The sequence below is a fragment of the Antechinus flavipes genome, chromosome 5 (genome assembly GCF_016432865.1).
Source record: "Antechinus flavipes isolate AdamAnt ecotype Samford, QLD, Australia chromosome 5, AdamAnt_v2, whole genome shotgun sequence".
Lineage (NCBI taxonomy): Eukaryota > Metazoa > Chordata > Mammalia > Dasyuromorphia > Dasyuridae > Antechinus > Antechinus flavipes.
This window is the reverse complement of record NC_067402.1, coordinates 210,327,943-210,354,649: the sequence shown is the minus strand read 5'-3', so window position 1 is coordinate 210,354,649 and position 26,707 is coordinate 210,327,943. Positions and strand designations below refer to the sequence as shown.

The following is a 26,707-nucleotide window of genomic DNA, read 5'->3' as shown; positions in this document are numbered from 1 at the left end:
TTTAGAAAAAAAGAAATTGAATAAGCCATTAATGAATTCCCTAAGAAAAAATCTCCAGGGCCAGATGGATTTACAAGTGAATTCTACCAAGCATTTAAAGACCAGTTAATTCCAATATTGTGTGAACTATTTTGAAAAAATAGACAAAGAAGTACTGCCAGATTCCTTCTATGTCACAAATATGGTACTGATACCTAAACCAGGAAGAACCAAAATAAAGAAAATTACAGACCAGTCTCCTTAATGAACATTAAAAAATTATTTCAGGGTGAAGATGAAGCTATGTTTGTAGAATATAGAAAACAACTGAAATTATTGTTGGATCGGCTTGCTCAAGTCTCACCAGAGTTGTTGCTGGCTTCTGTTCGTAGAGTTTTTAGTACTACGCTACAGTAAGTTTTTTGTGTAACTTCAGTTTGAAAACTTATGTGTGTTTTTAAAGTTTGAAGTATTAATTTTAGTATAGTTTGGGCTAGAATTAGTTTGGGATTGACATCAATCTAAGAACATGAGGTGGAGAAAGTAGAGCCTTAGGCACAAATAATGAGGCAGCATCATGATGGAAAGGTTCCTTGCCTTTAGTGTCAGAAATCTCTGGATTTGAAGTCTGACTCCACTGCTTATCAGCTGACCTGCAAGCCAGTTAATGTAGTACTTGAGGCCTTTTATTGTCTTTATTCTGCTTTGAGTTTTGTTCCAAAATTTGAATTCTCCTGAGCCTGACGTCTGGATAAATGTCATATGTTCTGTGCCAAAGCCTTCACCACAAGCCATAGAAAACATCACTTTCTTTGACTTTTCTAGCATTCCACTTAGTGTGTTCCTTATTTCAAATATAGCTGCTCATTAAAACTTCCATTGTTAACCATGGAAGATTTTATTTCTTGGATGCCTCTATTTGGTTATGTAAAAGTGACCAACATTTCTAGTGCTTTATATGTGCTGTTGTTATTAATATACATGATCTATTGGGGAAAATAAGAGAATGTAAAATATATTAAATGGTCATGTATAAATGGTGTCATTTGCAAGCAGCAATGAATATCTTTAATTGTCCTCAAAACATTTCAAATTGAAGAGAAATGTAATTGACATTTCTTTTAAACATAAACTTGAATACTTGATTCAGGTTTTTTTGTTTGCTCCTTTAATCCCAATAAGTTGTTAAATTTTCCTGGTAATTCCAAGACTGCCTTAAAGTAATAAAAAGTGCATTTCATTACTACCTTATATTTCTTAAGACATTGGGATCTGCAACTGTGGAATTGGTGACTTGAATATTTATGTATATTACATTGATATCTTATCTTTTTTTGTCAGGAATTGGCAAGCTACAAGGTTTATGGAAGTTGAAGTAGCAATAAGATTGCTATATATGTTGGCAGAAGCTCTACCAGTTTCTCATGGTGCCCACTTCTCAGGTGATGTTTCAAAAGCTACTGCTTTGCAAGATATGATACGAACTGTGAGTATTTGAGTAATGATTGTAGAGTTTATTTTTTTAAATAACATGAATTCCCTAAGAAGTAATGGAATTCTTTAACTAGTTTCTCATTTTCCCCCCACTGCAGTTGGTAACATCTGGTGTCAGTGCCTATCAACATACATCAGTGACATTAGAGTTCTTTGAAACCATAGTCCGATATGAAAAGTTTTTTGCCGTTGAACCTCAACACATTCCTTGTGTTCTAGTAAGTACATTAATTCTATATTTGTTACTGTGTTGGTGCTCTCTGTGCTTTTTAACTTTTCCCAGAGCAGATTCTGTTTTCATCTATTTTGCATAAAGCTGTGGTTTTTTTTGTTTGTTTTTGTTAACTTCAAGTAACTTTTATCTTAAAGTTCTACTTTGTGTGCCTAGCTTTTGCATAGAGGAACTTGGATAGATTAGGGCCTGTCTGCCAGGAATTAATATTGCAATAAATCATAAGAACGATGCAGAGATTACAAGGTACATATTGTGCAAAAGCATGAAAAAATGTAAAAGCACTTTGGTTTTCCCTTTTAGATGGCATTCTTAGACCAGAGAGGTCTGCGCCATTCTAGTCCAAAAGTACGGAGCAGAACTGCTTATCTCTTTTCCAGATTTGTCAAGTCCCTCAAGTAAGTGGAAACTATTCAGCTGCTGCTGGCGTTTGACTTATTTTTTTTAAGCATTTAATTGGAAGTTTTTGTTTAATGTAATAAGTTTATCTAAAATAGCTATTTAAATTTTTTCCCAAAATGATGATAGTTTGATCTTAATTTTACTTGAACTTATTCCTTGAAACAAATATTCGCTGTTTACTGAAAGAAATATTTCTTGTGTGTTTCGTGTTATGCTCTTTCATGCACATTAACTACTATAATTTGTTTCCTTTTTAAAAATATCTTTACTTTCTGTGCATAGTTTCTGTTCCCATCTAAACTGTCAATCACTAATTAATAGTATTTTATTTTTTTCCAATTATATGTAAAGATAGTTTTCAGTAACATTTTGAATTCCAAATTTTTCTCCCTTTTTTCTTTCCCTCCCTAAGAGAGCAAAGCAATTTAATATATGTTTTACATGTACAATCATGCCAATCACTAATTAAACCATACGTCTCATTTGCTGCTTTGAATCACATGGGCGGGGTTTGCTTTGGTCTGGAAAAAGAGCTGGTTTATTCAGTGTTCTGAATTACTCCAGTCCTCCTATGTGTGGTTGGGCATTCTTGTTATTGACTTTATACGATTATGGATCCTATTTTGACAAAAAATTTTAAGTACAGCAAGTTTAGGTTAGCTAGGTTTCTTTGCCAAAGCCTTCACCTTGTTCTGCTTCCAAAATAGGTTTTATATTTATTTCCCTGGACTTTCAGGCATTTTATTTAAAATCTTTCTCTTTTTTCTCCCCAACATTTTATTCAGTAAACAAATGAATGCTTTCATTGAGGACATTTTGAATAGAATACAAGACCTGTTGGAGCTTTCTCCACCTGTAAGTATCAGTTTTTCTGCTGATAGGTTTTCACACATGGGCCTTTAGGAGCATAAAAGTAGCAAATATAAAGAACCCAAGACCTTTTGATACTGATAATTACCAATTAATTTCATTTCATTGTTTGAAATGTTAATGATAAAAAGTACTCTGGAAACGACTGCTTTGTTCAGAGCTCTTCCTGGCAGTCATTTTCAGTGATTACTGCATTTGGGTCACTGTCAGTGTAAAGTGGGAAATTCAAGGAACAATAAAACTTGTCATGATTAATGACAATTAGGTAAGAACATCTGGTTAAATGAAATCTTTTCCAGATGTATTTAATCCTGCTTTATTATCTTTTCATCAAAAGATGTCAACTCTAATGTCTTCCAGCTTAATAAAAATTTCACATTATAGCAAAGGCTCATTAGATACAATTGGGCATCTTTACTCTTCCAGGCAAACTTCTCAGGAAAGTTTGAACTTACTGTTATCAGTTGACAAATTCACCTGTCCGTCGTTCCCTCCCACCCCCCCGGCCAATTTGTCTCTTAAAATACACCGTAAGAGTTTATTTCCATTTCCTTAAAAAGTTCCTTGGCAGCTCTCTCTGGTTGCTGTACTGATTGCAACTACAGGTTAAATATTGATGAGAACTCTCTAGTAGAAAAACTATTTAGATATTTTTTGCTAGATTTTAGACAGATATTTATAACGATTTACATTTACCCAAGAAATTCCTGACTCAACATTTAGTTTGTCTTTGCTTATTGATAAAGATGTTTCTAAATAATTTGGCATTTCATTTTATATAAGAGATATATTTTGGAAAGAGACATGTAAAATAGGTATATTTCATAATTTCAAGGCAAGCAGAGCAATTTCTTTTTAGTGTCAATATTATAATTTTTAAAGATTGGATTTATGCTATCTTTTTTTGTTATCTAATGATACTTGAAAGATTTTTTTTGTCCAAGTTTTGTGAAAAGTGGCCACGCAAATGAAAAACATATAAAAATTAGCCTGTGAAAATATCTCTTAAGTAAATATATATTAAAGTGATCTTATGGAAAAACTGGCTTATAATTTATTTGGGTTTTTTGTAATGTCAGAAATTATTGCAAATGCAATTTTTCTAGTTTGATACTTATTAAAAACTAAGTTCTGAAAACCCTAATTTATAGCATTTGAATAAGATTTGTTTCAAATTCACACTTGAATTTGTTTTTCAAAGACCACTAATGTTATCTTAACCTTTATCAATCCATAAACATAACTACAAAAAGTTTTTATAAATAAGAAACAGACAGATTAGTAATCTTGTCCAGGTTCCTCCTGCCATCCCACCCTCACTCCTTACCCCACTCAAAAGAATTTAAAGGTTTTTTGATTTATAACAATTCGTTTATACTTTGTATAATGCAACTATTTAAAATAGCTATGCATAAATGGACTTTTAAATGTTTTCTGAATAACTTATTCAGATCAGTTTTTGGAAATCGGTTGTTCTTTTTTGACTCATTCTGTGGTTGTTGCTCATCTTATTTTTATGAGCAAATGGAAGGAACTAGAACTTCATTAAAGAAAATAAATCTTGTTCTAGGAAAATGGTTACCAGTCTTTGCTGAGCAGTGATGATCAGCTTTTTATTTATGAGACCGCAGGAGTACTAATTGTGAATAGTGACTACCCAGCAGAAAGAAAACAGGCTTTAATGAGGAATCTGTTGACTCCATTAATGGAAAAGTTTAAAATTTTGTTAGAAAAATTGATGCTGGCACAAGATGAAGAAAGGCAGGCAGCCCTAGCAGACTGTCTCAATCATGCTGTTGGGTTTGCCAGGTGAGTATAAATAATAATTTTTTTTTAAAATAAAGAATTACATCAATAAAACAATTCTTAAGAAATGAAATAAGCAGTAACCATTTGCTCTTGTGAGAGTAAGTCTAGTTTTACAAATTAAAAAAACATTTAGTGGAATCCAAAAATAATGCAAAGTGATCATTTTATTCAGACTCCTTTAAACTTTATGATTGGGCTCTTAATATATTAATCCTTTGGGGGTCACTAAAGCCTGCAGATTTGGAGATTTTGAAACCTTATGCCTGTCCTTAACACTGATAAATGAGGAGTCTTGGTACTTATTTAAGGACTTCTTTATATTAAGTCATTTGAATACTGGGTCATTGTTCTCAGTGTCCTCTTTTTGCAAGAGAATAGTGATTGCTACTAATTCAAGAAGGGAAAAATAAATCATAAAATTTGAGCAGTGAAAGAAACGTTGTACTATTACAACTCATACCTGATAGGAATCCCCATGATATCATATCTACAAGTGGATATTAAGTCTGAAAATTGTTATCAAAGGTACAGAGATATTTAGAAACCACATGCATTACAGCTTTTAATTAAAAAAAAAATCCGGATTGACTAGAAGACTGTATTGTCAGTTGAGCTTATCATTTTCAGGGAAATTGAGAAAGTAGAACCTGTTAATCCATAGTTCTAAATATTTTTTCTGATCTTATACTTTCTTACCAATATCTTTTAACATCCTTTTCATCAAAAAGGAACATGATTATCATTCACTATATTTCACATTTTTCAGGTGTATTACATTCCCATATATATTTGTATTGGAATATATCCCCATAAATCCTAATCCTAAGATAAAAAAATGCAGTTAATTAGTAATTACAAACTCAGGTGGGAACAGGAGTCCCTGTACTGTTGACAAGGGTGTTCCTGCAGGCACATTTTGACTTAGAGAAAGATACACTTTAACACTGTCTACATTAATTTATGTGTTGATAGTAATATATAATTAATGTGTATTTTTGTTTTGTTAAATATTAGTTATAGTTGAATCTGGTTGCTTGAGTAGTGCTTAAGTGTTTGATACTTATTAGAAATAATTGTTCTACCAAAATAGTGGTATAGTTTTTTCTTGGTTTAAGTAGAGCAAATTTTAAATTTTTAAATTTTACTTTTTTTCTCCCTCCCTTCTACTTCCTCCCATAGACAGCAAGCAATCCAATAAAGGTTAGACATAGTATTTCATTTTTCCAAATACATGTAAATAGTATGCAACATTCATTTTTGTAAAAGGTTGTAGTCTAAATTTTTCTCCTTATCTCTCATCTTTGCAAAGTAGCAGACAATCTGATAGTGGTTAGACATGTGCAGTCCTTTTAAACATATTTCCATTTTGTCATCAACATTCATTATTGTATGACTTCTAAATTTTTCTTCCTAACCTCTCCCTCCCCTCCCAAGACCTCAAGCAATTAGAGCAAATTATATTTACAGCCTTTTCCATTTTCTAATCTGGATGCTAATATGTAACATTAATGAAGAAGTTTCAATTAAGTTTTCAATTTTATTTACACAGCCGAACAAGTAAAGCTTTCAGCAACAAACAGACTGTGAAACAGTGTGGCTGTTCTGAGGTTTATTTGGACTGTTTACAGACATTTCTGCCAGCCCTCAGCTGTCCTTTACAGAAGGAGATTCTCAGAAGTGGTGTACGCACTTTTCTTCATCGAATGATCATTTGTTTGGAGGAAGAGGTTCTTCCTTACATCCCTTCTGCCTCAGAACACATGCTCAAAGACTGTGAAGCTAAGGACCTTCAGGAATTCATTCCTCTCATCAATCAGATTACAGCTAAGTTCAAGGTATGGATTTGTCTGAGATATCCCCAGCTTCAGGCTCCTTCTGGCCTGTGCTTTGTTTTGTTCATTGTAATGAAAATGGCACACATCTTTTTCTGCATTCCTCCTTTCCCTCACTGTTACAGCCAAATGTTACTCACTTTTTTCTTACTGAAAAACTGGATTCCTCAGAGATTCCAAGGGAAGTCTGTTTTCAGTAGAGAGTTTGGAGCTAAGTGGTATACGAACAGTCATGTGCCTATGAACTGCTCCTTCCATGGTTTGATTAGATTGTAGGCAGTGATCATAGCTTCTCCATAGTTGTTGTACCCACCTAGTGAAGCATGATCTCTTGTATTTCCTAGTAAACTTGAAAGTAATCCTACAATCTAGAGATGAATTGTGTTGTCTGAAAAGCAACCTATTGCCTCCAGAGTGACCCAGCCTGTCATGTTCCTTGAAGAATAGAGATTAATAATATAACAAAAATATCAACCTTAGGACATTAGTCTGTTCATTTAATATTACTATTAAATTGCCAGTAGAACCAGGCATTTTAAATTATTCTTTGAGGTTATGATGTTCAGTAAATAATTTATTTTCATAGGAATTCTAAAGATTGTATTCATGAGTCATTGTCCTTTACAAAGATAAATTGTGTCTTCAAAAAGATTTGTTTTGGCTTTATATATAGAAGCTTGATGCTGTTTCTTAATAACATTTTAAAAATCTAATATTTTGAATGTCATTTTTTAGTAAGCAGATGTATAACTGGACAGTGGAATCACTCAGTTGATTAAAAAGCCTGAATCCTGACACAGCAAACTGCAGAAATTTTTTAACTGTTTCTAGCTGATGCTCTGATAGTTCAGCATGAATTAATGTTAAGTGAGGCAGAATTTGTTATTTCAAAAAGGAAATAAAGCTTTAGGGAATGGTTAGTATACATGTGGATGCATACAAACATTGCTTTTGACTACCTGGTTCAGTAGTGTCATGGATCACTAGTTCTCCTTCAGAGATGAATCCCTCCCTGGGGCCCTGGTGTGTTTGACTATATAGTCCTGTACTCCCAGTCCCATCTCATCTCATCAGCTTCTTTTCCTGTACCAGTAAGCTCCTTCTGCATTCATGAGGGCTTCTATTCTCTTATGTTATTGATTGTCTAGACTTAAGAAGTGATGAAGAAAATATTAATAGTACTGAGTAAACTTGAAAGGGGGAAATGTTTCATCTTCCCCTCCTACCCACCCAGAATCTTTTTTGGGGGCCCTCCTGTTCTAAGGGGTGGCTGCCTTGTGTGATCCACTATACCTGGCTTCTGACCAGTCATGCTTGAGCTCTGGATCACTGCTCCTAGAAAAGGAAATGTCCACTCCTCCAGCTACTCCTCTCCTAATGATCTTGAAACCTTGCACTTTCCTAGTGTATGTCACATCACATTGTCTAGTTCCTGAGTAATGAAGAAATTCATTTCAAAAAAAAATTTTGTTTTTGTTGGTTTTTTTTTTTCCATTTAACTGAAGATGAAGGTCAAGGTCGGTCTTGATGCTCAGGGCTTGCTGTTCCAAAATAAGAATCTTTGTTTCTCTTCCCCAGGCACAGGTGTCACCATTTTTACAGCAAATGTTCATGCCCTTACTTCATGCCATTTTTGAAGTATTGCTTCGCCCCGCAGAAGAAAATGACCAATCTGCCGCTTTGGAAAAACAGATGTTGAGGAGGAGTTACTTCGCTTTCCTGCAGACAGTTACAGGCAGTGGAATGAGTGAAGTTATAGCAAATCAGGGTGAGAAAGAAAAAAAAAAATTTTTTAATCTTAGCTGGTATATTACTATAGAAGTTTTTTAGTGGGGGATTTGAGCATTTTTGAGAGCTTTTAATTTTTTCCAAATACATGCAAAACATAGTTCTTAATATTCATCTTTGCAAAATCTTGTATTTCAAAATTTTCTCCCTCTTTCCCTTCTACATCCTCTCATAGACAGCAAGCAATCCAATATAGGTTAGACATGAACAGTTCTTTCAAACATTTCCAAATTTGTCACTCTGCACAAGAAAAATCATACCAAAAGGTGAAAGAAAAAAACAAACAACAAAAACTGAAAATATTATGCTTTGATCCACATTCATTTCCTATAGTCCTCTTTATGGATGTGGATGACTATTGAAATAGCCATCTATTAAAATTGTCTATTGAAATTGCTCTGGATTACTACATGATCTTGTGGCTATATACTTAGCATCGTTAATGCAAATCTTTACAGGCTTTTCTGAAATCAGCCTCCTCTTCATTTCTTGTACAACAATAATATATTCCATTATATTCATATATCATAACTTATTCAGTCATTACCCAACAGTCATTCATTCAGTTTCCAGTTATTTGCCACTACAAAAAGGGCTGTTACAAACACTTGCACATATGAGTCTTCCTCTTATAATCTCTTTGTGATATGGCCAAGTAGAAACACTGATGAATCAAATAGTAATAGCCCTTTGGGCATAGTTCCAGATTGCTCTCCAGAATGTTTGTATCCATCCACACCTCCAACAATGTATTAGTGTTCCAGTTTTTCCCACAACCCTTCCAAACATTCATCATTTTCATTTCCTGTCATCTTAGCACACCTGAGAGGTGTGAAATAGTACCTCAAGAATTGTCTTAATTTGCATTTCTCTAATATTACAACATTTTTTAATATGACTAAAAATGGTTTTAATTTCTTCTGAAAATGGTCTGTTTGTGTTTTACCATTTGTCAGTTAGGGAATTACTTTTTTCTTATAAATTTGAGTCAGTTCTCTATACATTTTAGAAATGAAGCCTTTTATCAGAAACACTGGCTGTAAAAATTTTTTTCTCAATTTTTTTCCTTCCCATTTAATCTTGGCTTCATTTGTTCTATAAAACCCTTTTTAATTTAATGTAATCAAAATTATTCATTTTGTGTTTCATAATGTTCTCTAGTTCTTCTTTGGCCATAAGGGAGTTGGGCATGTTAAACAAATGCTGGGATTAAAATATGGGATTAAAAATACTCAACCTACAAGAAAAACCACTGAGACAGAGCTCTGAGCCACTGGAATTTTTTAAAAAGGTTTGTGTTCCCCTCTAATGAAGGGGAACCTCAAGTCTTCTTCATAATCTGAGATGCCTCTTTCCAGGGCCTTATTTTATAAGGTTTAAAGTAGATTTTATACCTGAACATTCTAAAGAGGCTATACAAAGTGCAGAATCCCATTGGTTGATCTTGCTTCACAGGGCAGAAAATTGATCCATCAGCTAGAAATGGTGTATCAGCATGGGATTCTTGGGCTGGTTGAAGTGTGGAGTACCTTTGCTGACTAAGTGGTTATAAAACAGTCACCTCACATTGGACAAGAGAGAATTGTCTGGAGAAACAAAAATTGGGCTTTGAGTCACTTCTTCTATGCTGTGCTTGGTTACATGAAGAGGGAAAATACTAAGGGAATTAGCTTCCTATGAGAAGGTAGAAATCCTTAGCTCACAGCTCTGAGGTCTGATATACCAAGCTTATCATCACCTCTGCAAACCTGTCAGATTGATTAATACTTATTGGAATAGAGTAGGGAACCACATGATTTGGCACAACTTATTAAGGACCTACTATGTGCTATACACATGCACTAAGTCTTGGTGTCATAGAAAAGAGGCAGGAGCCAGGCCTTGTACTGTATCATCGTGGGGGAGACAGCATGGAAATAGAAATATACCTAAGCTATAGACAGGATGAAAGGGAGATAGTTGACAGAGGGAAAGCCCTGGAATGAAGTGAAATAGGGCCCACTAGCCATAGAAGGTGGGGTTTGTGTTTTGACTTAAAGGAAGCTGGGGGAATCATTAGTTGGAGTGGAGAACTGGCATGGGGGATAGCCAGAGAGAAGGCTTGGAGCCCAGGGTATTGTGTGTAAAAGAATCAGGATGCTGGAGGACTGAAAAGGCACGGTGTAAGAAGTCCATAGAGTTTTATTAGGGAGGACTCTGAAGGCCAAACAGTATTGTTGTAATTGATCTTGGAGGCAATAGGTAAACAGTGTAGGGGAAATAGTGAGGATGGGGCCAGGGATGTTAAGTGCTCACAACTGGCCTTTGGTGGCTGAATGGAGGAGAAACTTGAACCTGGCAGAGCCACCAGAGCACTTATATTGCAGGGGTGTCACTCTGTGCCAAAGAAGGAGAGGCAAGTCTGCTCACTTGCTTAGGGGTGGGAGGCAGTGAGGAGGCCATAAGATCTCCTGTGTGAGATTCGCCTGAGGCTGGTGGCAGCTCAACAGGGGATATAGGGGAGTAGGGTTCAGGGCAAAGAGAAATGAACTGCTTTGGATGTTTTGAGTTGAACTTAGTGGGCTAGTATGTCTCAGACTGTTCCTGGTGTGGATGCTCATAAAGAACAGCTGTTATCAACTTAGAAGAACCTGTATAGAATTCTTTGAACAATTTTTAAAGAATTGTAAATCTCCACTTTAGAGCCCTAGCAGAGAATGGTTTCTCTGTTTTTGGTTCCATTATGGTTCTCAAAGAAGATACTTTTTGTCAACAGAATTTCCTAAACAGAATCTCACTTCCTCAGCCAACTTTTTGAAAAGGAACCAATAGGAAACTTCATTTCTTAAATTTTGCTTTAGTTAGTTTGAAGGGAAAGAATGTTAAAAACTATTAATTATATCTAGAAATTGTAATGGCTGGTGATTTTTGTACTTTTATTGAAATCCAGCTGGGGCAGAGGATAGAATCTATAGACTCAAGCGGAAATCCAGACTCTGGAGAGAGGGAAAGGGAAAAAGAAAGAGGGAGGGAGAAAAAGAGGGAGAAAGGTAAGGGGAGTGTGTGTGTGTGTGTGTGTGTGTGTGTGTGTCTATACACACATGGGTCTATTATGACTTCTTTTTTGAGAGTTAGAATCTTTTCTAAGTATGCACATCATATTAATGTACCTAATATTACATAGTGAAAAAAGTGAAAAGTTTTTTTTTTGAGACTGGAAAATTTGCATTTATTTATTTGCAAACCATATGCATGGATAATTTTTCCAACATTGAAGCTTGGCAAAACCTTTTTTCCAAATTTTCCCTATCTTCCTCCCACCCCTTCCCCATGAAATACATGCTAAAATACTTGCTAAATCCAATATATGTATACATATTTATAATTATCTTGCTGAACAAGAAAAATCAGATCAAGAAGGAAGGAAAAAGAAAAACTGAGAAAGAAAACAAAATACAAGCAAATAACAACAGAGAGTGAGAATGCTATGTTTCCCATAGTTCTTTTGCTGGATGTAGCTGGTTCTCTTCATCACTGTACAAGTGGAACTGGTTTAAATGCTCTCATTGTTGAAGAGAGCCATGTCCATCAGAATTGATCATTGTATAGTCCTGGTTCTGCTCATTTCACTTAGCTTAGTTCATGTAAGTCTCTCCAGGCCTGTCTGAAATCATCCTGCTGGTCATTTCTTATAAAATTAATAATATTCCATAATATTCATATACCATAATTTATTAAGCCATTCTTCAGTTGATGGGCATCCACTCATTTTCCAGTTTCTAGCCAATACAAAAAGGGCTGTTAAAAATATTTTTGCACATGTGGGTCCCTTTCCTTCCTTTAAGTTCTCTTTGGGATATAAACTCAGTAGAAATACTGCTGGATGAAAGGATATGCACAGTTTGATGACTGTTTGAGCATAGTTCCAAATTGTTCTCCAGAAGGGTTGGATCCATTCACAGTTCCACCAACATAAATCAGTGTCCCGGTTTTCCCACAGCCCCTCCAACATTTGTTGTTATCTTTTCCTCTCATCTTACCCAATCTGACAGGTGTATGTAGTGGTATCTCAGAGTTGTCTTAATTTGCAGGAAATTTTGGGTTTTGAGTTATATCTGAAATAGAAGCTTTAAAAATAAATATTTTTGTAATTCTTTTGAAACCACACTGAAACATTTATTTCTACCTGTTCAGGTGCAGAAAATGTTGAACGCGTATTGGTGACTGTCATTCAAGGTGCAGTAGAATATCCAGATCCTATTGCCCAGAAAACGTGTTTTATCATCCTCTCAAAGCTTGTGGACCTCTGGGGTAAGAAATGTGGTTACCTGGTTTTTGTCTCCTAAATTTGGATTTCTTCTAATTTGGGGGGATTAGAACCCCTTAATCTTGGCATATACCATAAATTGGCACTTTTTTTATCCAAATGAAAATTTGTATTTTCTTCATAGGGGGCAAAGACGGACCAGTAGGATTTGCTGATTTTGTCTACAAACACATTGTTCCTGCATGTTTCTTGGCACCTTTAAAACAAACTTTTGACTTGGCAGATGCCCAGACAGTTTTGGTAAGCACCTAGAAATCTTTGTTTAAATCATACTGATCCTTGTTAGCTTATTTTTTTAATTCAGTTTCGGTTCATTTTAAAAACTTCTGTGTTACTAAAGATTCATTTATTTCACTAACTCATGATTCAGTGTTTTATATTGATAAAAAGAACAATATAATGTGCCTAAAACACCATTTAAAAAAAAATACACACAAAGATAAGTTTTCAACATTCATCCTTTCAAAACGTGTTCCACATTTTTCTCCCTCCCCTAGACATCAAGTAATGTAATATAGATTAAATATGTGTAATTCTTCTAACCATATTTCCATATTTATCATACTGAATAAGAAAAGTCAGATCAAAAGGGAAGGAAAAAAACAAGCAAGCAAACAACAAAAACAGTGAAAATACTATATTGTGATGTACGTTCAGTTCCCATAGTCTTTCCTAGCAGTTTTTATGATTATTTCAGAAACTTCAAGGAACTTTTTTTGTTGTGTATTGAAGCTAGCATGGATGTATTTTAATTTATTGAAATTTTTATTTTCCCCAGTTACATGTAAAACTTTTCTTTCCATTATATGTGTACATTCATTTTTGCATATTTCCTTACCATTCAAGAGAAAACTCAGAACTAAAGGGGAAAACCACGAGGGGGGGAAAAACTAGAAGGAAAAAAGTGAACATAGTATATGTTGATTTACATTGACTCTCCATAATGCCCTCTCTGAATGTGGATGGTGTTTTCCATCCAAAGTTTATTGGGATTGCCATGGATTACTGAGACATTAAGAAAAAACAGATCTGTCATAGTTGATTGTCACACAATCTTGTGATGTTTTCATGGATGTACTTTTAAAAAGTTCCTTACAATTTGTGAAAGGATGAAATTGTTCTAGGAGTAGTCCATTCAGCTTCACCTCCTATTTTTGATCTACCTTCTTTTTTTTTTTTTTTTTTGCCTTTTTTCATACTTTCATACTTAATTCTCATCTTTCAATCTAAGTGAGAATACTGGAGAGACAAAGAAAAGGGAAGTATGGAATTTCTTGTGCAATTAGAGATTAAGCAGCGATTAACTAGGCTTTCTTTTTCCACAGGCTTTATCTGAGTGTGCAGTTACTCTAAAAACAATTCATCTCAAAAGGGTAACTTTTCCATATTTTTTTTGCATGTTATATTTAGATATTTATCTACATAAAGATAAGAACTTCTAATGTGTTTTGTACCAAACCCTTTTAAAGTGATAATTGAGCAATTTAATGTCACTGATTTCTAGGGAAAAAGAAAGTAACCACAGGAACTTGTGGCTCTCTTATTATTAAAAAAAAAAAAATGTTCTCATTATCTTGAGGAGGGAGCTATAAATCTCAAACAACAGCAGCCCTTTGGAATTTAGTGATATCTTAATACTATGAACATCAAGAATGATCAAAAACAAAGTCAAATATTTGCATCAAGTGTGAGCATTATTTTACTATTCTACCTTGTCTTCATTTGTGACTTGAGAACAGTGCTCGCTAATATTATGTATTTCGGAGATAGGTGGGGAAAAAATGCTCTGTAAATAACTATTTATTTGTAAATCCTCACTCTAAAATTCAATAGTTGATTGGACCAAGTCATTAAATCTGTTTGGGCTTCAGATTTGGTGGTTTGGTTGAAATTCCATTTAGTTAAGATTCCATTATTTTGTGATTGTTCATTGATAGATGATAATATGAAGCAGATGTCACGCTTAATGCTGCTGACAAATTATTGCTGTTGATGTTCCTTGACATCTAGTCACTGTTGCTACCAGGATTGGCACAATAACAGCAGCAGATTAAAAAAAAAAAATTCAACAGCTTCTACTTATAGACAAAAATATTTTTTTTCAAGATTTATTATAGAACAGTAGTAATTTTCCCCCTAATTTATAAAAGTGGGTTCTTTTGATTTATTTTTATGTTTAAAAATACAATTGTTGAGGCAGCACAGTAGATAGAGCACCATCCTTGAAGTCAGAAGGACCTGAGTACAAATCTCGTCTCACTTAACACTTCCTACCTGTGTGACCCTGGAAAAGTCATTTAACCCCAATTGCCTCAGGAAAAAAAAATTCAATTGTCTAAACAACAGTTTAGTTCTGGTTCTAGTTTGGTTTATTTACATTTGATTAAATTTTCAGGGCCCAGAATGTATTCAGTATCTTCAGCAAGAATACCTCCCTTCTCTGCAGGTAGCTCCTGAAATAATACAGGTAAAAGATCTTCTCTATTTTTTAATTTAACTATGGAACCAAAAATATTTTTATCAGTTCACACTTTGATTTAGAAAAGTGAAAGTTAAAAGCATTTTATACTAGATTTCTAAAATGTTTACATGTCTAAAGGATACAGGCTGGGTAGTTAGAGCCATTCGTTAATTGCTGAACATATAAAATTAATTTTCATCACTACCAAACCATTTGTCAAGAGAGATGAAATAACATCAGTTAGTCAGCAGGAATCTTTTTTTAAATGTTAGTGAAGCTGAGGTCTTATGTTAGGACTTTTTGTAATTACCCAGAAATGTGAACATGTGTTAAGGCCTATCTGGAGTTGGTCATTCTGTTTTCATTTAACATTTGACTTCTGTGTCCAGCTTCATTTCTTAGCCCAGGGTAAGCTTGGCTTAGTAGATTCAGGACTCCCTTTTATGCTCTCAGAGTATCAGGCTTTGAGGTCCCCACCCTTTCCTAGTCATTGTTCCTTTTCCTGTGCCTTCCTGATCTGTCTCCTGCAGGGCTCAGCTGTTGCTAGAAAGAGGCATATTTTGAGCTGCTTGGTTCTTGTCCCTGAGGTTTGATAAGAAAAAAGCTTTTACAGCAGTTCCCCTACCCCTGTCCCCACCCCAGGTCAATCTTACCATGAAACTGTACTATTTAGAATTTAAAGCAGCCTCTTGAAACTACTTTAGAACTCAATTCCCATGAAATGTGAATGATTAAATAGAAATGTTTGTTGCATAACATTTGACAACAGGCAACAATGCTAGATTTGCTACATTTAAAGGTGAATTTGGTCCTGGATACAGTTTCTACAAGTGACTCTTCTTGAATTTTAGTATGGTATTCATAGAAGTTTCATTTTTCTCTTAGGAATTCTGTCAAGCCCTTCAACAGCCTGATGCTAAAGTGTTTAAAAATTACTTAAAGGTAAGTTTTTAAAGATATTTAATATTTTGTGTAGCCTTATAATGAAACCATGTTTAAGACCAAAAAGAAAAACTAATTTATAGGAGACATTTTAAAAATTTCCTGCTTACATATCCATCCTCCACTTAAAAATGGGTTTGAAGACCCTTATTTTGTGATATGATGTGTTTGTTAGAATATCTTGTACATTTTTTGGTTAAAAGCTATTGACTTACAAATTTAGCAGTAATAGCAGAAGAAAGAAAGAAAATGTAGAATTTGTGTGTGTTAATTTTTTTTCAAAAGATAATTCTGTTAAAGTGGTAATTCAGGACAGCAGTTTTCTGTTGACCATCCTATCACATGTATTCAACAGTATGTCAAGGCAAACAGTTGAGAGAAAAGCATCAGGTAAGGGTAGAGACTTCCCCTAATTAGATTTGGAGGAAATTATTAGGAAGTATACATATATACCTGTATATTTTTTGGTTGAGATCTACCATTCATCCTTTTTACATTGATAAAAATATTAAAATTATGTAGACTGGAAGAGTCCTAAAAGCTAGCCATTATGTTTTTTATTTGGTGATTTGTTGTAAATTTTTTTTTTTCCAGCATGAAAGTAAAGCAGTATCTTCCATTCTAAATGTTCTATTTCCACTAAAGTCTTTTTGATGTGGAAATGACTGGTTTTTGAAGGATAAGGCCAGCCAAGGACTTATAGGCTCTAGTGGATTGGACAAGGCTAGAACAGCCCTGTGCACAGGCCTTAGGAGGTCCTTCCCAAGGATACCTCACGTTACCTTTAAGGGAGATAGTTAGTCCAGACTACTCAGGAAGAAGAAGGGGATGGTGCTGAGTTCTAGTTTGCAAAACTGCGATCACACCTTGGGAAGCTTTCATAAACATTCAAGTTGAATGGTACACCATCCTTTCTCTTGTTTTTTTTTTTTTTTGTTTTTTTGTTTTTTAAATTATTATTTCCTAACTGTGTGGGAGAGTTAAGGGAATGTTGAGAGGACTCTCTTGTTCCTTAAGAATCAGGTATATGGCTCATCTATTAAGATGGCTCTTAGCTTTGAGTTCTCATAGAGCTGAAGGGACATTTATTTGCTCAGCCTGCACCATTTGTAAATTAGGTCCTTTGGGTTAGAGGCTCACTCTGAGCCAGCTGGGCTGTGTTTGCTTTAGAGGTGAGAGTAGAGGCATATTGGATGGTCTGGGATATTAACTTAGCACCACCTACTTGCCCACTACCTCTTTCACAAAGGTGTTGTATGTTGTCCTTATAACAGGACACTTCTCTTCACTGTTTGCAGAATACAATTGGAGTGTTATGGCATTGTGTCTTGTGTGCTGTTCCTTCCCCACATCTGTTCTGTCTATCCTTCAGGATTCAGGCAAATTACCACCTTTGAGATTTTGCCACACCATTCTCATCCCAAATAGTCTTCTACTGCTGGGCTCCAAGAAGAGTTAATACGCATCACTCATTTGGCACTTCACCAACACTGCAGTGTAGTAAATACAGCCAGAGTGTAAATCCTGCAAACCTTTCTGTTTTTTTTTAGCAGTTGTTTTTGTTTTGTTTTGAATTTAGTAGCAAGCAGAGTACTCATAAATATTTGAGTGATGATTATGCCATTAATTGTTGGCATTTTGCACCATGATAAGTACTTGGGAGAGTGCTGGCCAGTTTTGGTTCATTTGACCTTACTTGATTTTACTGCTCAGAATTCACAGCGCTTCTAGGAAAAGTTAAGTGACAGACAAGCTGTTGGTCTGTTTGAGGAGAGGGACCAAAAGATAGACATCATAAGACAAATCTGTGTCACTTTCAACTTCTGCATTCCTAAAAGGAAAAACTCCTATCTATTCCAGACCCTATTCACATGATCTATTTTTTTACTTGTTTGTGGTCTCAGGTAATCAGCAATATGTGATATTATTGGTTAATTTACCTATGGAATTATGTGAAATTTTGATTTTTGACAGTTTCTAAATATATAGAGGAAAGACTTGATTCCATTGGTCAGTCAGTGAGTTTTAGAAAAAGCTTATTTGTTTCTCTTTGATGTGTCAGATACCAGTTCCAGAGGACCATCCCTTAACCTTATAAGGAATTATACTAATACTTTGCTTTTTTTTTTTTTTTTAACAGGTGTTCTTTCAGAGAGCAAAGCCCTAAGGATCACACTGGAAATCCTTGTACCAATTTCCGTGATCAAGAACTCCAGTTAATAATTTATACAAATGGTATTTTTTTTGTGCCATTAATACTGGTGATCTTTTTAAAGTTGCTCTGTGCTTACTGCAATATGTATTTTAGCATTTTTCTGTAAAAAATGAGATATGACTGAGTTGGCTTAAATACAGGTATGGAACAACATGGAATCTGCTTGCCTACTCAGAGATTGTTGTATAGAAAAAAAAAATTGCTGTAAAAAATTACAGCAAAGCTGTCATGGTCTCTTTAATTTTTTATTTGAAACTTAATTGAAGTCTTTAAAGACCATAGCAGTGATTAAGCAATGTATATTCTAAAAAGAATTATCGACTATAACACGTTCAACACAATTTAATTTTCCCTCATGTATGCCAATATTAAAACGTGGAAGAAAAAAAATCAAAACTGATTTTTTTGTAGATAGCCATGACATTTCTTTAAGCTGTTTTAATGCTAACATGTGTTTCCTACAGAACACAGTGATTTCATAAATTAATTGATTTAAAAGTAGGTGCTGGTTATACATTTTTATATAAAAAAAATAAATTTTATGTAGTGAATTCTGCCAAGTTTTTCTTTTACGTCATTGTTCATACTTTATATTAACCATATTTGTCTCAAAATATTCATAGTGTTAGCAGGAAGGAAGGGGGAGAAAGAGATGGTGATTTGTGAGGAAAGGCTCCAGTCTTAGTGTCCAGGTATGGGTTCAGATCTTGGCTCTATCCCTGCCATCTGCTCTTAATGGTGCAACTTAAACCTACCAGTTAGGATGATTTTTACTATCAAACTCAAAAGGTAGGGCTGTTTTGAGGAAAGCAATAAACTATAAAGTGGTTTTGTAGATGTGAGCTCTTGGAATTAGTGTCCCTCCATACTTAGGAATTCTTTTCCCAAAAAGTTATGTATCAGTCTATTTGGCAAAATTTTAAGCACTACAGGCTTTTCTAAATCTTACTTGTAAAGCTAACTCTATTTTAACTTAGCTCCATCTTTTTTGGCAGAGGATTTTGGTCAAGGTAGTCTACGCTGCTATTTTCATTTTGTTCATATGTCTTCAAGGGAGCAATGATCCAGGAAGTACAATGAGCATTATTTTTTTTCCCCACATGGCAGCCTTTTCTTTCTTTCTTTCTTTCTTTTTTTTTAAATAACTTTTTATTGCCAGAACCCATGCCAGGGTAATTTTTTACAACATTATCCCTTGCACTCACTTCTGTTCTGATTTTTCCCCTCCCTCCCTCTGCCCCCTCCCCTAGATGGCAAGCAGTCCATATATATTAAATATGTTGCAGTATATCCTAGATACAATATATGTATGTAGAACTGAACAGTTCTCTTGTTGCACAGGGAGAATTGGATTCAGAAGGTATAAATAACCCGGGAAGAAAAACAAAAATGCAAGCAGTTTGTATTCCATTTCCCAGTGTTCTTTCTTTGGGTGTAGCTGCTTCTATCCATCCTTGATCAATTGAAACTGAGTTAGATCTTCTCTTTGTCAAAGAAATCCACTTCCATCAGAATACATCCTCATACAGTATCTCTTATCTTGGAATACGGTGTTAAATGTGAGTCCATGCATGGCAGTCTTTTCAACCAAACCTCCTTCAGTTACCCTGAAATTGAATGATCACAGCCATCCAAAATTAAACTCTCAGCCTTCACATTTTTGTGTCATTTCTCCCACTCTTCCTCCATCATTTGCACCAGAACTTTCTGCTTCTCATGTCAGACTTGTGGTTTTTTGTATGAGTGGGAAGAACAGGAGATGAAGTCAAGGAAGGGAAAGAAGCAATTGTTCACAATTGTGGATTGTCTCACATCCCCAGCCCCCAACTAAGGGACCTCTGCTTTTCCTTTCTTGTCAAGAGGGTGTCTAAGCAAAATGTTAGCATTTGGGGCGGGAGCTCTAAATTTAAATCACATCACTCTACCAAAACAAATATATCCCAGGGTGGTGAAAGAAAGCTCAGATGCATTGAGCTGATTTTTGTAATCTTGGAAGAATTAAGTATAGATTAAGCTCCAGATAATCACCAGGTACATTCTTTGCCAAACCTGGCACTGGGCATTTGAGACAAAATGTTCCTGCCTTCATGTATATAATAGGTAGAGATACAGTGAGAGGGGGGGTGCATCCAAAAAGGCATCATAGAAGATAACACAAGCTGAACCTTGAAGAAAACTAAGGATGTTGACAAATGTAGGCAGTGATAGATTATTGTGTCTGGAGTCAGATTCATTTTACTGGTTTTAAATTCATACACTTACTGGCTGTGTGACCTGGGCAAATCAATTTGACCCTATTTACCTCAAGTTTCCTCATCTGTAAAATGAACTAAAGAAGGAAATGGCAAATCACTCTATCTGCCAAGAAAACATCAAATGAGGTCATGAAGAGTCAGACCAAACTGAAAAAATGACTAAATAACAAGAATAGTGTAGGTGAGAGATGAGGAAGACCTCAAAATGAGTGGTAATGAAGTGAGAACAGAGAAAAGGATAGATTCCAAGTCGATATAGAAATTGAGGATGACACCATGGCTGTGAATTTGAGTAACTGGAAGGATGATAATCACCTTGCCACAAATAGGAAAGTTTGGAAGAATTATGAATTTAGGGGAAAAGATAACTTGGTTTTGGACACATTGACACATTGAATTTGCAATGTCTACAGGCTGTCTGGTTCAGTTGTCAGTGGAGATTGGATTTTTGGGAAAAGAAAAGAAACTAGGGCTGGAAATGGAGTTCTGGGAGTCCATCAGCATAAAGACAATGAGTAAACTTACGGAAGCTTACTGAGCTTACTGAGCGAGCAAAGGGACAGGGACAGTAAAGAAGACCCAGGACAGCCAGGAAGTGTAAACAAAGTGTAAACAAAATAGGGACAATAATACATACCTCACAAGGTATTTTCAGGATATAATAAAATAATTTTAAAGCTTTGCACAGTAACTGGGACGTAGGGGCTCAATTAAAAGCTTTCTTTTCTTGCCTTCCTAATTCCTTCTCCAATCTATTAATCAAAGGGGTCTTCTAAAGTGCAGTTCTGACCATTTTTTTCCTGCTCAAGAAACCAAAAAAATTTCATTTCCTTTTAGGATAAAAGACAAACTTCAGCGTTTGGCTTTTCAAACCCTTTATAATCTTAACCTAACTCTTTAGACTAATTGCCTATTATTTTAACTAGTTACATTCAGCATTCTACCTAACATTCTATCCAACATTCCATCCCCTTTCTTGGTGCCTCTGCCCAAACTATCTTTGCTTGGCTTACCTTCTTCCTTTGCTTCCTTTTGTAATTCCCTTTAGATCTCAGTTCAAGTCTCCTTCTTCAGAAGCATCTCCTGATCCTCCCAGTTGCTAGTGCCCTCCTTTCTCCAGAAATCACTTATATTATATGTACAAGTTTGCCCTGAATGATTTCCTAAAAACCTTTGAGGGCACACACTGCTTAATTTTTTTGAGTTTGTAGTACCTAAAATTAAGGTTCTAGATTGTTGGGCACATAATTGGCACTTAGGGAAAAAAAAAATGAATGCTGTACTTAGAGTTTAGCAAATTTTGGTTTTAAAGCCTGACCTTGGCCCTTAGTAGATCTGAACAAGTCAAGGCCTTTCTGAGACTCAGTAAATAAGAGCTGTAAAAGTAAGAGAGCTAGATTGGATGGCATCTTAGGTCTCTTCAGCTTCTAGTCCTATGACTGACAGAAAGAATCACTTGGATTTTTCATAATTGTGAGGATATTTCTCTCAACATTTCTGACTCCTCCAAATTACATGTGAAAAACCGATGTCCCCATAGGCACCTGGAGCTGGCACTATCAAATTTCTTAGTAAATAACATTGCTTTGGGTAAATAGATGTCTTTTGATGACAGAATTTAGTCATAATTTTTTTTTGGAGCATAGATTTGTACAAATGGCTTCTATAAATGGATATATTGGGAAATGAAAGTTTACTACCATACCTGTAAAAAAACCTTTTAGTAATTGTCTTTCATACAAATTCTATAGATGGTAAATGTCAGGCAATAAATTTTTTTACATAACACTTTGGAATTGTTATGTTATAGAATGAATTCATTGCTGGGAGTTTGAAAATGTTTTCAACATGGAGCTTCATTCAAAGAGCCTTCCTTTAACCCTTTAAGGATTTTGCTTAACCTTTTGGTATTCTGGTGCCCGTTAGCAGTTTGGGAAAACTTATGGACTATTCAGAATCAGATTTTCAAATGCATAAAATACAATATATATGATTACACAGGAAGCCAATTATCTTGAAATTCAGTTAATAAAATCAAAAGATGTTCATAGACCCCAACTTAAGAGCCCCTGGAAGGACCTAGACTTTTTTTTAATCAAATGTGTATGATGATAATGATTCTTATACTATCTGTCCCATAGATATATTTTGGAGAATGATTTTGTAAACTAAAGTTTCCATGTGTTTTCATATATTTATAGAATTCATTACTGATAAAAAGGTTTTCATTACATTTATATGAAAAAGTTATTGGAATTGTAAGAAATTAATAAATTAAGGCTTTTCTATAGTAAAACATGGGTATTGGAATTACACATGACGTGTTTTTGCTATAGTGTGCTTTGCCAGATGGTAGACATTTAACAAATATTCAACCATTCAACAAAGGAAGGAATGAGCTGTGTCAGCTGTGTTGAAAATAGATCAATTATAGAAAACATAGATTTTAGTTTTGTGGAGTGTCAAGTGTCAATCAAGGTGGGTGTGGAAGGACAAGCATAAGTTATTAACAATACTCTTTCTCCATATATTGATATTAGATAATATTTATATATGCTTTAATGTTTGTGAAATACTTTATAAACAACATTTTTATCCTCAATGCTGGATGATTGATAGGGTTCTGTCATAATTTCCATTTTGCACATGGGCAAATTGAAGTGACCTTTTGGTTAAGTGACTTGTCTAGTCACAAAGCTAGGCAGGTAGACATCTCCTTGATCTATCTGCTACTTGGGTTTGAAGTCCATGTTTTCCTGACCAAATACAGGACTATTTCCATTGCACAGACCTAGATATTATCAGTGATAGGAGGGGGATGTACATATATACCTTATTTCTTCAGGGCCTTTTGAATTGTAGTATCCGGTGTACTCATTCTTTGGTAACAGTTTTGAGAAACAGATAGGGCTCAGTATTCAGGAACCAGAGTCTTTAATCTTGTGTTTCAACTGGGCGATGTTTGACATCGTCTAGGGCTGAAGTAGTGGCTCTTTGCATCCTGGTAGATGAATTTAACTAGTTTATATTAAGTAAAATGAGCTTAAGTATCTGATTAGAATTTAAGTTAGTTAAATGAGTTTAGTATACCTGATGAGAGTTTTAATGAACTGGTCTAGTTATCTGATAAACATCAGAGAGGAAGACCGGAAAAGAAATCCCCAGGTACTACCCTGGAGAATAGGCTAATACTGACCATTACTTGTAAGACTTATCTAGGCATAGGTAAGATAGAGCAGGAAAAAATCGAGGCTTTAGAATCTTAGAGATCTTAGAGAATCTTGAGGCTTTAGAATCTCCGAGACTCGGCCCTCAGTCTTCACTGCGATAATCTTACTCTTCTATGAAAAGGAGTCCATTTGGAGAGCATGCAGTGATTCTTGGAGGCCCCGGAGTTTGCAAAGTTGGGGAAGAAATCTTGCCACTAAACCTAAGGATTGTAGGAGGGGGTGGGTCCCCAGCATCTACGTGGCCATCAAGACCAACAGCACCGGACCGAGAAGAAAGAAGACGTCACCTCCCTGCCATGCAAACGAATGTCACTAAGTGGTGGGCGGTAAGGGGAGCGGGTTGGAGAAAAGGGGGTTCTGGAAATCCCTGGTTCTTGCTAACTTTGGTATCCATTCAGTAGCCTCCTTTTCCAAATGAGACTGGACGGGAGCACACTGAAAGGGGGAGGGTGGCGGGAACGTTCTTCTTCCTCCCCCCCCCCCCCCACTTTTTTCTTGTGGTTAGGCTAATAAAAGCAGCTTTGCTTTACTTTGCCTACCCTAAGCGGGGAGCGGGCCACTTTGCCGGGTTTGGTGGGTGGGGCAGCATCTTGATTAGGCACAGCCTGTCTAGGAATGGCCTTTTCTCGGGGCGGACATTGGAGTCTCGGACTCTTCCCTTTCATTAAAGGAACAGGTGAAGAGAAGAGGCACGCTGAGATAGGAGGGGAAAGCGTCGCGGGAACCCGGGGAGATGGGCTGGGAGAGGACGTGCTGCTGGGGAGGAGAGTTGGGCGGAGGAAGAGCTTGGGAAAGGGGGAGGAGAACCACGGGGCTGCGCTACGTCGGGCGGCCAGCCCGTAGGGAGGGTGCGCACACGCGCACGCTCGGGCCAGTCACGTGGCTGCCCGGGCCAGGCTCGCCTAACAGGAAGTGTCCCGGGGCGTGAGGAGGAGGCCAAAGCCAAGCGGCGCCTGGGACCCTGACCCGTGTGAGTGAGATAGCGGGGGTGGCGACCGGCGGGAGCGGTCGGGCAAACTTAAGCCGGACCTCAGAGGGTTCCTAGGACCAGACCCTGGAGAGGGGCCGAGGAGAGAATGCTGAGTCAGAGTCGGGCTGTAGCCTAGCGGGGGGCGGGGCCGGGCGGCTGGAGCCTCCATCCTCTTCCCCAGGACCGGGCGGACCCACCCACCTACCCACCTACCCACTCACCCACTCACCCACCTACCTCGGCCATCCCATCAATGCGGCCCGCTTCTGGCCCCGCCGTCTAACGGGGGAAGTTTGGAACGGGGAAGACTTAACGCCGACAGGATTGGGGAGGGGGGACCCCGTGGAATGTGTTGTGAACTCCCACGACCCCGGAAGCCGGAGCCGCTCTTCGCGTTTTCTTAGGGTCTTTCCCTAATTGGTCCCCTTGGCCCTTTCAGCTTCTCTTTGCCTCAGTGCACCAAGTCTGTTCGAAGCACCCGGGAAAATGGGCATCTTTATCCCGGAGTCTTCCCTCTAACCTCTTCCCTACCTGTGGAGCATTGGCGCTGCCGAAGCCGGCCCACCTGGCAGGTACGCTAGCCTTTGTCTCCCCACGCGTGGAGGGGAATGCTGCTCTTTTGCACGCCTTGTCTGCCACAAGTCCAGGGGCTCGGACGCAGAAGGGGTGCTGAATCATGCTTCGTTTCGCAGCTCAGAACGCGGGTGTTTTGAGTCGTGTCTGAGGGTGTTTGCTGTGGTCCCTAGGAAACCACGTCCAACTGCATTTAGTGCAGCCTTCTTTCACTGCCCTACAGCGTGATGCCTAATGACATGTGTATGTCCATATAGTATAGCTTAACATGGTACTTAAATTATGTAAGCGTAGGATAGTTATGCACTATGTGGTGCACTACAGCATGGTGCCTAATTGTGTAAGCATAGGATAGTTATGCACTGTGTGGCGTACTGTAGCTTGGCGCCTAATGGCACATTACATAGTATACCATATAGTAAGTATACTATATATGTTAGCGTGATGCCTAATGTTAGTAGTAATAATAAAGTTATTATACCATGTAGTTACTTTAGCAGGGTACCTAATGGTATATTTACATGGAATATATCCATATTGGATACAGTCGCATGGTGCCTAATGGCATAGGATATATAGTATAGCCATATACTAATTGGTATACTATAGCGTGGTGCCTAAAGTAAACACAGTATAGTTACACAGTATGGTATAGCATGGTGCCTAATGATTTTATATATATAATAATAATATAATATAAACATACATATGTGTATAATACATATGTACATAATATACATATATATGATATATATAACATAGTCATGTGGTATAGCTACAACAATGTGGTATAGGTATAACATAGCATGGTGCCTAATACCATACATTATATAGTCATATTCTTACCTACTGACATTCTTAAAAATTCTCCCAAGATATCTTGGAATTTACTGGCCAGATTTTTCTCTGTTTAAGACTGTGTCTTAAATCAAAACAATTCTGACTTTCATTGATTGGTCCAACATAGGACCCAGCCATGCTCCAAGTAGTCATTGTTTGGGGCTAGATTGACTGGAGTGAATGAAAATAGCAGTCAATTTTTTTTTTTTTTTTTGTCCAGAAACCCTCTTCTCTCCTGAATACTTTTATATATTTATTTAGTTGTGGATTTTGTTGTTTTGTTTTCTGACTAGGTGAAAGAGGTCATTCTTTGTCACCATTTACATCTAGCTTTAATTACTGAATGAATGGGTGTGGCCCAAGTCAAACTGACACCTGTAGTAGACCATACTTTAAAAAGGCCAAGTCTCCCACTGTATCCAGGGTCATCTCCAGTCCTGGCTCTGTAGAAGAAAGTGAGATAGGTGACCTTGCGCAGCTCTCCCTCGTTTAAATCTATGGTTCACTTA

The 26,707-nt window shown here is 36.5% G+C and overlaps 2 protein-coding genes across 3 annotated transcripts in view; both read left to right on the top strand.

Annotated features, from left to right (window-relative positions):
* XPOT (exportin for tRNA) overlaps window positions 1–18,881 on the top strand; it is a 39,576-nt gene extending 20,695 nt beyond the window's left edge. Inside the window, exons 12-25 of the mRNA XM_052000180.1 lie at window positions 268–392; window positions 1,321–1,465; window positions 1,572–1,691; window positions 2,009–2,103; window positions 2,893–2,962; window positions 4,548–4,786; window positions 6,336–6,621; window positions 8,197–8,386; window positions 12,580–12,696; window positions 12,837–12,952; window positions 14,038–14,085; window positions 15,108–15,179; window positions 16,059–16,115; window positions 18,256–18,881. Of these exons, the coding sequence (XP_051856140.1) occupies window positions 268–392; window positions 1,321–1,465; window positions 1,572–1,691; window positions 2,009–2,103; window positions 2,893–2,962; window positions 4,548–4,786; window positions 6,336–6,621; window positions 8,197–8,386; window positions 12,580–12,696; window positions 12,837–12,952; window positions 14,038–14,085; window positions 15,108–15,179; window positions 16,059–16,115; window positions 18,256–18,282 (1,707 nt within the window). The 3' untranslated portion in view covers window positions 18,283–18,881. The remainder of the gene's footprint in view (window positions 1–267; window positions 393–1,320; window positions 1,466–1,571; window positions 1,692–2,008; window positions 2,104–2,892; window positions 2,963–4,547; window positions 4,787–6,335; window positions 6,622–8,196; window positions 8,387–12,579; window positions 12,697–12,836; window positions 12,953–14,037; window positions 14,086–15,107; window positions 15,180–16,058; window positions 16,116–18,255) is intronic.
* A 5,787-nt stretch (window positions 18,882–24,668) lies between these two features.
* Window positions 24,669–26,707, top strand: part of TBK1 (TANK binding kinase 1) — a 52,712-nt gene continuing 50,673 nt past the window's right edge. The window contains exons 1-2 of one of the 2 annotated variants that reach the window (XM_051963627.1): window positions 24,669–24,785; window positions 25,225–25,357. The gene's annotated coding sequence lies outside the window, so the exon portion shown is untranslated. The remainder of the gene's footprint in view (window positions 24,786–25,224; window positions 25,358–26,707) is intronic. The other variant, XM_051963628.1, reaches the window with a different exon arrangement.